General features: G+C 48.4%; 2 protein-coding genes across 5 annotated transcripts in view; one reads left to right on the forward strand and one right to left on the reverse strand.

The window, feature by feature from the left end:
• Window positions 1-867: 867 nt before the first annotated feature.
• Window positions 868-13,854, reverse strand: BLVRB (biliverdin reductase B). 3 transcript variants are annotated; one of them, XM_081031405.1, is made up of 6 exons: window positions 13,751-13,854; window positions 11,951-12,215; window positions 5,223-5,387; window positions 4,997-5,086; window positions 3,436-3,564; window positions 868-1,109 (listed from the first exon to the last, which is right to left on the reverse strand). In XM_081031405.1, exons 2-6 carry the CDS (start codon window positions 12,027-12,029, stop codon window positions 952-954), a joined length of 621 nt encoding a protein of 206 aa, XP_080887531.1. In that variant the 5' UTR covers window positions 12,030-12,215; window positions 13,751-13,854; the 3' UTR covers window positions 868-951. The 3 variants fall into 3 exon arrangements, with proteins under 3 accessions (XP_080887531.1, XP_080887529.1, XP_080887530.1); XM_081031403.1 differs by having other exon boundaries at window positions 868-1,112; XM_081031404.1 differs by lacking the exon at window positions 13,751-13,854 and adding an exon at window positions 13,382-13,404 and having other exon boundaries at window positions 868-1,112.
• Window positions 13,551-14,192, forward strand: part of SPTBN4 (spectrin beta, non-erythrocytic 4) — a gene marked incomplete at its 3' end in the record, with an annotated part of 71,341 nt that continues 70,699 nt past the window's right edge. The window contains exon 1 of one of the 2 annotated variants that reach the window (XM_081031399.1): window positions 13,551-13,703. The remainder of the gene's footprint in view (window positions 13,704-14,192) is intronic. The other variant, XM_081031398.1, reaches the window with a different exon arrangement.

A 14,192-nucleotide genomic window follows, 5' to 3' on the forward strand; every position in this document is an offset into this window, starting at 1 on the left:
AGCTCAGGGAGGACCCACTGTAACCCAGTCACCAGGTTATAGGCCTAGGCTTCTTCCTGAATACCAACTTCCCCTCACCCATGGATGGTCCACTTAGGTTCTGCCCACTCTTCCTCTCCTCAAAGCTTCTCCCTGGTCCTCCTGGGCTACCAGCCTCCATTCTTTTCCCCCTCCCATCCACCTTCACACAGCAGACAAGGGAAGCTTAAAACACAAAGCTGACTGTACCTCCTCCCAACCTCTCCCCTGCTCCACTCCTTGCATAAAACCTCAGAATAAAGATTAAACTTTTTACAGTGACTCTGCGCAATTTAGCATCCATGAAACGGTCTCTTGGGTTGACCACTCCTCACCTCTGAGAAAAGTATTATTAACTATAGGGGACAGAATTTAGTTCTTCAAACAGGTCAAGTGCTCTCCAGCCTTCTGGCCTTTGCTCATGTGGTTCCTTCTGCCTGGAGTGTCATCATGCCTTAGGACCTTCTCCTGGCTCATTCTTACCAAACCAGGTTTCAGGGGGGGAATCCCCTCTTCAACAGTCTTGTTTGTTCCCTGTGCTAGGTCAGGTACCCTTTCTCGGTTCCCGCAGCCCTCTATGCTTCCTCCATCAGAGCCCTGGTCACTGTGGGTTGTCACCATCAGGGGCAGGGTTGTTTTCCCCACTGGACTGTGAGATCTGTGAAGGCAAGGCTCATGGCTATCATGGTCACCACTGGATCCCTAGCACATGGCTGGGCACAGAACAATGACTCAATAAACTCTTACTGAGGAAATGAATGAAGGAATACCCAGAAAATCTTACACAGAGGGCAGACAGAGGCACTGAGACACCTAGACAAAGCCAGAGTTAGGTCTTCTAGAATAATCTGAAGTTTTTGACTCAAGATTTATTGCTCCCTTCCTTTGTTCTCCATTTCCCAGCATGCTGTCCTCCTGGACAGGGGCCGATCCCTAGTCGTACTGGTGGGAAGGGTAGGTATTGTGCCCATCATACTCATCAGTGGTGAGGCAGCGCAGCATGAAGTGGCCCAGGTCATGTTTGGAGATGACCCTTGAGGGCCCTCGTCCATCCAGGGTCACTGAGTAGGCTCCAGTCAGTGGCTGGTCTCCTGCTAATTAAAGACAAAGAGGCTGGGTGAAGCAGATGTCCTTTCCCGTCCCCCAACACATGATCACGCCAATGACGGTCCCAGGGGGCCTAAAGTGTGCCCAGTCTGAATGGTATAAGAGCCAATGATTAATTTATACCATTTACTGCATTCACCTGACAAATCTTTATTGATGACCTATTATGTGTCAGGTGCTGGGCACCCAACAAGGGACAAAACAGACACGAATCCCTGCATGCTGACATTTGCTAGTAAAGGCAATAAGGTAAGAAAGTAAAATAGATAATATGTTAAATATAGAGAAATAAAGCAGAGAATGGGCTAGTAACTATTTATTAACTCTATTTCACAAATGGGGACACTGAGTCTTGGAGAGGGTAAGTCACTTCCCAGTGGCATAGGCTAGATTTGCTCTGGGTCTCTGTCTGGATGCTTTCCTTTCTCTGGACCCTTCTGGGAAGATTGAGTGACATGTCCCAGGCATGAGCCTGCATTTTATAGGCAGTGGAAGAGCAGACACATTTTTCTGACCCTGTGAATATGGAGTTGGTGTGTCCTGATGCCACACCTAGGTCTTTCTTAGTGGGGATGGCAGACAGGCATGACCTAGCTGTTACAAGGGTATCTACTGGCTGAATTATAATAATTTAAAAACAATACCTGCCAGTGACCAAATTAACTTAGGGGACCAAATTAATTTAGGGATTAAATGCAACATACCAGTACAGGGACAATCTGGAATCATGTGCAATAAGAAACACACCCTTACCCACGTGGCATTCCTACTAAAAATGATTAATCGGAGTCTGTGAGAAAAAACCAGAAAAATCCACAGTGTGGGACATTTAAAAAAACAAGGCCTGATTAATTTTATGAGAAACATTAAAAAAAAAAAAAAAAAGGATACGGAGGATTGTTCCAGATCAAAGATGACATGGCAACTAACTACAATGCCTGATCCTCAATTGGATCCTGATTTGGTGGGGAGAGGGAGATTGAAATAAACTTTTTGACAATTGGGGAAATTTGAATATGGCATGGACACTAACTGATATGATAGAGTTCATGTCAATTTCCTGGTGCAATAACGGTCCTGTGGCTCATGTAAAACTATTTTTCTTCTTGGGAGATGCCTATCTCAATAGGAATAAAGTGTATCAATGTCTGCAACATACTCTCCAATGGATCAGTCAAAAAACACTTTGTGTGTGTGCATGTATGTATGTTAGATGCATGCATAGATAGCTGGTAGCTAGATAGATACAGAAAGACAGAAAGTAAAAAGGGCAAAGTGTTACACCTACATGAAGAGTTTATTCATACATCTTTAATTCTTTCAACTTTTCTGAAGGTTTCAAAGTTTTCACACATACACATACAGAAAAAAGAAAAACTGGGGTGGCCCGGTGGCTCAGGCAGTCGGAGCGCCATGTTCCTAATGCAGATAGCGCTGGCTTGAACAGCCAGAGCTCGGTGTGAGCTGCTGTTTGCTGCTGTGTGCCAGCAGCCTATGGCAACCGCGATCTGTGTAAATCTGAGATCTCAATAAATCCGACACTTACTGAGCATCTACTACATGCCAGGCCCTGTTCTGGCATGGCACCAAGAACACAGCTGTGATCTAAACAAGACAAGATCCATGCCTCCAAAAAGTTGACATCCTAGTGAGGGAGACACACACTAAGATAGAGAGAAGGCCCAAGATGGCAGAATAGATAAACGCTGTGCCCGCTGCCTCCCGTGATGACATTAAAATTACAGCTAAATTATAGAACAATCAATCTTGAGAATCATATGAAGACCAGCTGAACAGAACCCCTGTAACTAAGGATATAAAGAGGCCACATCAAGACTGCAAAAAGAAACGAAGGAGGGAAGGAAGGAATTAAGAACTAAAGACAAAAAGGAAGAGAAGATACGACATGTGGTGAAGTGTAAGTCCCTTTCCTTTGAATATGGGCCCATCCTAGAAACTCGCTTCCAACGAACAGAAGGCAGCAGAAGCAGGATTGAGAGATCAGGTGTTCCTGCAGCAGCCGGCATCAACCTGAGTAAGCCTTCCACAGGACTCCTCCTAACTCCTGAGTAAGAACTGCCGGCTGAGCCTAGTTAGCGCCCCCGCCCCACCCCGTGCAGAAACAGATGGTCATAATAAATGAAGGTTCCTATTTTACATTTCTAAGTTTTAGGTGGTTTGTGCAATGGGGATAACTGGAAAGGATGTTAGAAAGGAGAGTAAAATCAAGCAGGAAAGAGGATAGAAAGTGTGAGGGGAAGGTTTGCACGGGAAGGGGCAACCCTGACGCAAGGTCCCAGCCCCACTCACCTATGTGGGGCGGCATCACGGCCACATACTTCAGGCCCGACTCCTGCAGTACCTTGTGCATCCGAATGTGGTCATCAGTCACATCCTGCAGTCGTGGGGGCACCTTGGCTGGGTCCCACAGCAGGAAGGCTGGGGGGACACAGGGTAGGGTCAGCCAAGGCTTGAGGCCAGCTTGGCCAGGACCATAGCCTGATGGTTTTGCACCAGAACAAAACCCTGCAGGGGCTCACTGCTGCCTTCCAGATGCTCCAAGTTGAAATGTGGGAGTTGGCCCAGCCTCCTATCTTTCTCTCACAGCCCACAGAAGAGCTGACTACTTCTCACCCCATGTGCTCGTCTGCTGTCACCTCCCACCTGGACCATGGCAGCAGACTCCTCCCTGGTGTCCTTGCCCCTGTCCCCTACAATCTGTTCCCCGTACGCAGCTAGGGGGGGGTCTCGGAACACCCAGAGAGGTCAGTGCTGCTCATCTGTGGCTCCATCTCACTCAGGGTAAAAGCAAAGTCCCCACCAAGCCACACTGATCTGGCCCATCAGGCCCTGGGCTTCACCGCCCAACACTCTCTCCTTCACTCTCTGCTGCAGCCACACTCCTGCTTCATAGCCTTCGCAACTGCTGATCCCTATGCCTGGAGCCCGTTATCTCACCACACAGCCCTCCCACATATTACTTCCCTTCCTAGGGAGGCAACTGGTGTGATGAAACAAACATGAGGAGTGTGGACAGTGGTGAGAGCCAGCCAGGTTTCACAAGCGATCTCTGCCAGCCACAAGCTGTGTGCTTCGGTAAGCCAATGGCTCTCCCTTAGTTATACAAGGGAGACATACAAACAGCTACTATTTACTGAGCACCCACTATGTGTCACCACGAGTAAAATTACTCAAAGGGGTTTTGTGAGGATAAAGTAGCATGCATCCCTAAGGTGCTTAGATGGTGCCTAGCACACAGTAAGTGATCAATCAACACATTAACTGCTTCTGTTATGCACCCTGCAGCCTTCTTTTTGGATTATTCTGGTCAACTCTTTCTTTAATGGCCGCCTCCCCATAAATGGGGAGCTCTGTGAGGGTAGAGACCTGCCCTATATATCCATGGCTCTGTCACTTCCTCTAGAAGGCTCTCCCTGACCTCGTCTCAGTCTGGTTATGTGCCTCCTCTGGGCTCCCACTGCCCTCTAGGATTCCCCCATCCTGGACCCCATCAGTCTGCATGGGCACCCGCAGCCCCAGCCCCTCTGCCGGGGGCCCCCCATCCTGGCTCTGAATCCTCTGCCTGGGCCCCTCCATCCCAACCCTGACTATTGTGGCTTGTCACTGTTTGATGATGGCTCCGTTTGCCAATTTCCTGCCGTCTGTGGGACCCGTGAGTATAGGGCCCAGGGCTGTACTAGTCACCACTGTGTCCCTGGCATCTCCCAGTGAGGTTCAGGCACACAATTGGTGCTCAATAAGTGCACATTAACTTGGGATGTCTCCAATACTACCTTGCAGAGGCCCATGGGCTGCCTGTTCAGTACCCACCCCCATCCTTCAGCCCCATTCCTATGACCCCACCACCCACCCGAGGTGCAGGCCACGACCTTGTCCACACCATGGGCCTTCATGGCCGTCACAATGTTCCGGGCGCCCTCGGACATCACTGTGGTAGGACCTTAGAGGGGACAGAGAGTGGCTGTCACTGGTAGGCGGCGGTGGTGGCGGGGGTGGCAGGGGTGGGGCTGGGGGCGGGGGTGGCACTGGGGGCCGAGGTGCAGGGGGGGGCCGTGGGCAGAGGGGGGGCCCAGTACTGAGGTCACTGCCGGTGCCCAGCAGCACGATGACAGCGTCCTGCCCAGCTATGGTCTTGTTCACATCGGCTGCCTGCCGAACGTCACCCACTATCACGTGGGCCGGCTGGGGCCCCTCTGAGGGCAGCCTGGAGGAGTCCCGCACCAGCACTGTCACTTCATAACCTGTGGGCAAAGAGGGGCAGAGAGGCAGGTCAGTGAGCTTGCAGGCTGGCACTCCCGGACTCCAGGGCTGGGTCCTAAAGAGTACCATGAACCCTCAAATACATTCCCCAGGTCCCCTGTTCTGGGGCAGTGGTCTCCAAACATTTTTGCTGGCATACCCACAGTTGATATTCAGCTGGTTATTAAAATTGGGCCAATCTTCATGTTGGTTCATAAATAACCTGCACTGATGTCTCCAAGTCCCCCCTTCACTCTCCAGCAACTAAAGGGTTAATGACTGGCACCACATTGGTCTATGGCCCCCATCCATGGTGCTGGAGGAAACTGTAGCACAGAGGAGGACATGAGTTGGTAAAAGGTTTTCCAGGGCTGAGATTGGTCCCCCAAGACTTACTTCTGGAGGGCCAGGCCCTGCTTTAGTGGTCATTAAAGCTTTTGAACATTGCCTTGGTATGTCCCCTCCCCAAAGAATTTTGAATAACTTATGTCCCCCCTCCCATACATACACACCCATTTTAAATTTCACAACTAACATATTTCTTCCTTTGTTTTAAACAATGGCAAAGGATGTTAATGTTTGGTGTATTGCACGCGGTGATATCAAAATTATAAAGTTATTAATTGTGGGCTCTGTTATGGACTGACTATGTCCCCCTAAAATTCATATGTTGAAGCCCTAACTCCCTATGTGATGGTATTTTGATGTGGGGCTTTTAGGAGATGATTAGGTTTAGATAAAGTCATGAGGGTAGAATCCACATGGTGGGATTAGTGGCCTTAGAAGGTGAGGAAGACAGACCAGAGTTCTCGCTCTCTCTCTCTCTAACATGTAAGAATAATGAGAAGGCCATAGTCTGCAAGCCAGGAAGAAGATTCTCACCAGAAACCAAATCTGTTGGCATCTGGACCTTGGACTGCCCAGCCTCCAGAACTATGAGAAATAAATATCTGTTGTTTAAGCCTCCCAGTCTGAGATATTTTATTATTGCAGCCCAACCTGACAAAGATAGCCTCTAAATATCATTCTCCAGAAAAATGAACCAGAGCTCCGTAGAGAACTGGTTGCTGGGCTGGGGCAGGATGAGTATGGAACATCTTGAACTGCCAGATGGTAAGACAGTGCTTAAAGAATGATGGGGCTGTGAATTGAATTAAAACACATCCAATATATAAAAATCTGTGAGTTCATAATGATATTAATAAAGAAACCTCATCGGTCATCATTGGCACCTATCAGAGGACTAATCCCTTACTAGGAAAATGATAAAAGAGGAAAAACAGTAACATTGTTCCATTTGTCTAGGTATCTGTTATCCTCTATTTCAAAAACAAATGATAGGAGATTTTCATACTCAGGAGCAATGACGACGGTAATAATGATAAATGACATGTATAGAGCATTAATGTGTGCCAGGTGCCAAGTTCTTACATATATTAACTCATTTAATGCTCAAAGTAACCCTGGGTTTGAATTCCAGCCCTCCCACTAACTAGATGTACGACACTGGACAAGTCACTTAACCTCTAGGCCTTAGGGCCTTCATTTGTAAAGTGATACTAAGAATAGTCTCATGAACACACAATGTGATATATAGATGATGTATTACAGAATTTACACCTGAAACCTATGTAACTTTACTAACAATTGTCACGCCAATAAACTTTAATTAAAAAAAAAAGTCTCCACTTTATAGGGTTGTTGTAGGTTTAAATAATGTATATAAAAGCTTAATGTAGCCACTTGATTTTTGACAAAGGTGCCAAGACAATTCAATGAGAAAAGAATAATCTTCACAAATGGTGTTGGGATAAGTGGATATCCCTATGTAAAAGAATGAAGTTGGATCCCTACCTCATGCCTTATATGAAAAGTAACTCAAAAATTATCCAAGACCTAAAACTAGAACTATAAAACTCGGGGTGGCCAGTTAGCTCAGTTGGTTAGAATGCGGTGCTCTTGACAGCCAGATTGCCGGTACGGTCCCTGCGTGGGCCACTGTGAGCTGAACCCTCCTCAACTAGACTGAAACAAGTACTTGACTAGGAGCTGATGGGTTCTGGAAAAACACACTTTAAAAAAGTAAGTAAGTAAATAAATAAATACAACTATAAAACTCTTAAAAGGAAACACAGGCATACATCTTTGTATCTTTGGATAGGCAATAGTCTCCTAGCTATGACACCAAAAACACAAGCAACAAAAGAAAAAACAGATATGTTGTCAAAATCAAAAACTTTTGTGCTTCCAAGGACACCACACAGAAAGTGAAAAAATAACCCACAGAATGGGAGAACATTTTTGCAACTCACATATCTGATAAGGGACTTATATTTAGAATATATAAAGAACGTCCACAAATTGATAATGAAAAGATGAATAATTCAATTACAAACTGGGAAAGATCTGAATAGACATTTCTCCAAAGTAGATATACAAATGGGCAATAAACACATGAAAAGATACTCAATATCATTAGCCGTCAGGGAAATGCAAACCAAAACCACAATGAGATACCACTTCACATCCATTGGGATGGCCATAATCCAAAAGATAGACAATAAATGCTTGTGTGTAGGTGGGGAAAGCGGAACCCTCATACACTGCTGATGGGAATGTTGAATGATGCGGCCACTTTGGAAAGCAGTGTCACAGTTCCTCAAAAGTTAAACATAGAGTTACCATGTGACCCAGCCCTTCCACACACCAGGGAATATGCCCAAGAGAACTGAAAATATACATCCACATAAAAACCCATACACAAATGTTCATAAGAAGCATTACTCACAATAGCCAAAAAGTGGAAACAATCCAAATGTCCATCAATTGAATGGATAAATAAAATGTGGTAGAACCATAGAATGTAATAATACTCCGCAATACAAAGAAATGACATATCGATACATGCTACAACAGGATGAACCTTCACTTTTTCTAAGTGAAAAAGCCAATCACAAAGAACCACACACTGTATGATTCCATTTATATGAAATGTCCAGAGCAGGCAAATCTATAGAGACAGAAACTAGATTAGTGGTTGACTACAGCTGGGAGGGAAAATGGGGGGGTGACTTCTAGGGGTTTCTCTTTGGGGTGATGAAAATGTTCTAAATTGACTGTGATGATATTTGCACATCAGTGAATATGCTGAAAACCAAAGGTCGAATCGTATAGTATGTGAATTATATCCTAATAAAGCTGTTATAAAAAATACAAAACTAAAACAAATGAGAAGTTTAGGAGAGAGCCTGGCACAGGAATGAATGCTATATGGATGTTGGTAGTTATTATGTCTTTTAATCATCTCACAATGTGAGAGCATTTATCTCAGTCTGTGGAGATCTTGCTTCCAGGTATATCCTCTTTTGGGCTCAAATAAAATTTTATAAAAATTAAAAAATAAATCATCTCACAATGTATTTCCTGACCTGGTCTAGTCTTCCCCAGGCTGACCCTTGTCTCACCCCCTCCATATTCCACATGGTAGCCAGATACGGCCTTCCACAGAAGTGCCCCCCTGCTCAGGTCCCTCCCGAGATGCCCCAGTGCCCTGAGATAAAGTCCTCATGACAACTTTCAAGACCCCTGGGGATCTGGCCTATCCTCCTCCTCCTCACTCTGTGTTGGAGCTACTGTCCTCTTCACCCACTGTTCGTCCTTCAGTTCCTCAAACACATCATACTGCCTCCTGGCCTTTGCAAGTGCTGCTCCCTCTGCCTGGAACACCCTTTGACCCTCTTTCCCCAGCCACTTGTGCTTCCTGTCACAGCCCTACTAATGCTGACCTGGGAAAAACCAAGGGCCCTGTGGACCCAGGGACTGTGTCCTAATTTCCACCATCTCCTTGACTTTTTATAAACACAAAAGCACAGGCTTTATTGCCTCACAGACCTGGGTTCAAACTCTCCCTCTACCACTTACTAAGGAACCCCAGGAAACACCTTTTAGTCTCCTTTTGAAAGTGAAGATCACAAACTTCATTAAGATATGTCTAATAATTATGTTATACACCTGAAACTAATATAATATTGCATGTCAACTGTAACTGAAAAATAAATCAATTTTAAAAAAGAGAAAGAAAGTGAAGATCACAATCCCCAGTTACCCATCCCATGTGACCACCTTTCATAAAACTTGTACTGCCCTTACACGAATCTGGAAGCAGTGAGGGCTTTCAGGGTGCCAATGTGGGCACTGGTTAACCGCCACTGTATTGGTTAAAACAGACCCTAAAAAACTGTGGGTAGTTTTCGGGAAAAACATGTCTTCACAGACAGTGAGAGCTTTGACACAAGATATCAGCACAAGGGTCCCCATTAGTGTTACAGTATTGGTGACTGGCGATATTTATTGAGAAGTGCTGTGCTAAGCTCTTTCCACAAGTGAATGTGTTTTTCCCCCCAATTTTTTTTTAACACAACCCACATTTCAATTTTGATTTAAATATAAGCTCGTGGCTACCATAACAAACAACAGTACAGGTTTAGAATTCACAGATTTTACCCTTTAAAAAGAATAAGAGCATTTCTAAGGGATTTCCTTTTTTTTAAAAAAAAAAATCTCTTTAATTACAGCTTTCTGTTAATTTTTTATTTTGAAATAAATTCAGACCTACAGAAAAGTTTCAAGACCGAGATTCTCATATTGCTTTTGCTTTATCCTTCTGTGTCTGTGCGTATATACAAGTATATAATATACATATTACATATGTGTGTATATATTTATACATGTACATATATAACACATATATAGTGTTTTCCTGACTATTTGAGAGTAAGTTTCAGAGCTCATGCCCCATTTAAGCTTTTTTGATCTCAACCCTCATCCAAATGTATTTCAAAGTCTGACCTAGCATATACAAACCCATAAAACTAATATTTAACATGTGATACATTCAGATACTGTTGTGCCCAATTAAATATATGTCAAAACTCAGTGTTTCACAGTTTGAAAAGCACCAGATTGCAACAACCTTATTGTTGCTATAATGACCTTTTTGAGGATGGGGATACTTAGGTTACTCGGCCAGGATCACACAGCTATGATCTGAGTTCACTCTGCCAAGGAGTGCTTATTGAGCACCAACTATGTGCTGGAAATGGTTCTAGGCACTTTCCACATATTATCTCATTTAATCATCACAAGAGCTCCAGGGCAAATGCTACTAGTTTCATCTCCACTTTACAGATGTTTAGGTACACAGACAACAAGGCATTTGGCCACAAAGGTGGTAAGTGGCAGAGCTAGGTGCAGGCTAGCACCAGAGTCTACCCCTGTTAGGACTCAGTCCTACAGAATCACTGAGATAAAAGCCCAGCTCATTCAACAGCGAAGGTCAGAGCTGTGCAGGTACATGTCACAACCACCATGAGAAAGCAAGGTCTCCCCAGCCCCAGCTCTCAATTCCCCAGGGTACAGTCCCAATTGTGACCAGTAGGATGGATGAACAGCATTCAGTGTAATTCCAGATTAAGGGAAAGGTATAGTAATTTAGGAAATTGGATCCTCAGAATGACTCAGCACTTCTCAACTTCTCCCTCTTACTTCCTCCCCCACAAATGCTTATCAGCAAATTTGTTTCTCCCTTCCCACAAGCCACAGGTCAAATCCAAACTAGGTCTTCCTGGGGAAGGGGAGAGCAGTAGGCCTAATGGGGAACTTTCAGGAGAGTTCCTGCAAGGAAGGGCTGGGTTGGAAGCAACAGAGACTGGGATCCTGGTGGCCTCCACCCTTTTGGGGCACCCAGATAGTCAATATCTTCAGAGTCACCAAGGCCAGCAAGGGTGGGGCCCTATATCTGGAAGTCCCAGGCACCTCTGTGGGTTGGTGAGGTCTGGGCAGTAGGAGAAGAGGGCTGCTGTGAAACACTCGGGCCCTTTCCTGCCCCCTTCCCTGGGGCAACTCTGAACTTTCATCCTCATTGATCCTCAATCTTCACCCGGGTGTGTGTGACCCTCTCTCCTTTAGATGCTCACAGCAACTCACCCCCCAGACTTTTCAACCTCCAGCCTTGGTGCTGGTGGGTTTCTGGCAGTTAAGAGCACCCACCGGCTGGGTTCCAATCCCAGCACTGCCACTTCCCAGCTGTGTGACATTGGGCAAGTCACTCTCCCAGTCTCACAGTTTTCTCATCTGTCAAGTGAAGTGATACTAGATTCCATGCCATGTAACTGCTGCGAGGATTTAACAGGTGTTAAGAGAGGGTGGCGGTGGGAGGCAAGAGACGCCTGGCTTAGTAAGCCCTCGTGGGTGTACTAACCACCACCACCACCACCACCACCACCACCACCACAATAACAACACATGTCATAAGCGCCTGGATTTAAACTTAACTGCACTGGAGTCCCCTAGCCTCCCAGGGCCAATTCGTATTCCTTGAACTCACATAAAACTGGATCTCATAGCGTCCCCCGCTTCTGCTCCCGTGGCCACCTGCTTTGGCCCTGGGGTCCTCACATACCAAAGCACTGACGGTCCCAACCGGCCTCGGCCCGACCCCACGATGTCCTTTCCTGGTACTCTGCCTGTACACCCCGTGATATCTCCCGCCCGCTCCAGCTCATGCCTGCTTGCACCGCCTGCGCCAGTGTGGTGAGTCCAGTCCTGCCGGTGGCGCCGAAGATGGCAATCTTCTTGACGGCCATGCTGACGTGGGGGTGAGAGGCCGCGGAGCCGTAGGACGCGCGGGAACCGAATGACTGCCGGGCTCCCCTCTCTGTCCTCCTCCAGCGGGAGACACGAGGCGGGACTGCTCAGAGGACCACACCTCAGCCCGCCTCTGGGCTCCCGGCTCAGGCCGAGGGGCGGGGCCAAGAGGACCACGCCTCTAGCTGTGGAGAGCGGGGTGGGCGGGACAGGAGTCAGCTGGCCTGGGCCAGCCTCCCAGCACCACCCCCTCCACCCGCCGCTGAGCAGGAAGGCGTGGCCGTATTTGGCCGACTGGGAAGGTGGACCCAGTGCCCCGCCTCCGCGCTCTCACCCCCAGGGCGGTGCGGAGAGAGCGAGCGGGCCACGCCCATCGGTCTGTCGTTCGTAGTGGCTCTTGCCCCCTCTCCCAGGGCCTTGAGGCTGATCTGGGACTCACACTAATGCCTCAGGGCCTCTTCAAAGGGAAAACGTGAGGGAGGATAGTGTGGATGTGTGGGTTTGACACTGTGTAACTACGTGTCTTTGTGCCCGTGCGATTGTGAGTAACCCCAAGGGAGAGCATGATTGTGGGTGACACCATCTGCCATCCTCTGTGTGTAACACCGTGTTACAGTGTGAAACTTTGTGACACCATGTGTGGCGAGCATTGACGCTGTTCTTGTTTAACCTTGTGGTGACACTCTGGGTGACTGTGTCAGTCTGATGCTGGACTGTGTGATGCACGACTCTGGACGTGGTGTGAGTGTGGGACATGTGCAAGATGTGTTATATAAGAGTGTGTGACTGTTACACGTGGCAGTGTGACACCGCATGTGTCATGTAAGGATGTGTGACACTCTGACCCCATTTCTGTGTGTGGCTGTGGCCGTTACTGCTGTGATGCTGTTTGTGACCTCTTGTGACTGTGATGTATGAGTATGTGATAGTGCGGATGTGTGACCCCCATGTGAGTGTATGACTGGTGCGACAAGTTTGAGTGTGTAAAAAAGTATGTGACACTGTGTGATTATGAAGCTGTGTGTGATGCGTGAGTATATGACACTCTGTGACCCCCGTGGGAGTGAGACTGTGTGACATTTGTGTGCTTGTGTGTGACACCAAATGGGTGGTGGCACTAGATCAGTGTATCACAGCGTGTGACACTGTTGCATACTGTCAGTGTGGGACCCCGGTGAGCGCGTTCCTGTGTGAGTTTGACTGTTTGACCCTGTGTGACCCCATGTGAGGAGGTGACATTGTGTGAGTATGTGAATGTGGACAATATGTGTGACGCTGTATGTGACCCCGTGTGTCTGACAGTGTGGGAGTGTGTGACCCCGTGAGAGTGTGTGACTGTGTGTGACGTTACCTCTGGCCCCCCGCGAGTGCACCTGTGTATCACACGCTGTGACCCGGTGTGTGGCCGCGCCTGGGCCAGCGCTGCAGGAGGCTGGAAGCGGGGTACGCGGGCGGAAGGGGGTCCCGGGGGCGCGCGAGCGCGGCGGCAGCGCGAGCGGGGGAGGCGCGGCGGCGGCGGCGGCGGCGGCGGCGCATGCGGATGTCGCGGAGCAGCTGGGCCGGCGGGGCCGAGCGGAGCCGGGCCGCGCCGCGCCGGGCCGCCGACGCAGACAGGGAGGGCGGTCGGGCTCCGCGAGCAGCGAAAACGGCGGCACCAGCGGCCGCGGGCCCAGGTGAGCAGCGTGGGGGCGGATAGCCCCTCCCTGCAGCATCTCCTTACCTGCCGGAGCAACCCTCCCCCGCGCGCCGTGGCCGTGGTCTGAGCCCCTAGGGTCTTGCGGGCTGGAGGGAGGCGAAGGGTCGAGGACACAATGAGCCCCCACCCCCCAACTCCCCACCCCAGTCCAGTCTCCGCCGCCATGCGTGAGTTTTCCACCCAGGCCTTGTCCTTTCCAGGCCCCCCTCCTTGGGAACGGTGACTAGACTGCAGGGAAGAGAGGTGCGGCCTCGGAAGGGTTAAAGCATCCGCTCCCACCCGCAGCCTAGCACTCGGCCCGCCTTTGCTGGGGCTGCAGGACACTCCTTTCCACCCTCCATCCTCCACCGCCTTCTTCTCTCTTCCTTCTCCATTCAATCACGTAATGGCCAGGGCTGTTTCCCCCCGGCGGCCTGACCCAGAGCTCAGAAGTGCTAAGCGCCTCCTCATCCCCAAGTGTCCTCCA

This window comes from Rhinolophus hipposideros, assembly GCF_964194185.1.
Source record: "Rhinolophus hipposideros genome assembly, chromosome: 21".
In the NCBI taxonomy this organism is placed as follows: Eukaryota; Metazoa; Chordata; class Mammalia; order Chiroptera; family Rhinolophidae; genus Rhinolophus; species Rhinolophus hipposideros.

Bases quoted from the DNA above. Each gene is read 5' to 3' on its own strand.
- BLVRB (XM_081031403.1), bottom strand. From the start codon at position 12,029: ATGGCCGTCAAGAAGATTGCCATCTTCGGCGCCACCGGCAGGACTGGA. The intron at 5,087-5,222 runs GTACTGGGCCCC...GTCCCCTCTAAG, and splicing joins GGGCACCGGCAGTGACCTCA to GTCCTACCACAGTGATGTCC. The intron at 1,113-3,435 runs GTGAGTGGGGCT...GTCTTTAATTAG, and splicing joins CGTGATGCCGCCCCACATAG to CAGGAGACCAGCCACTGACT.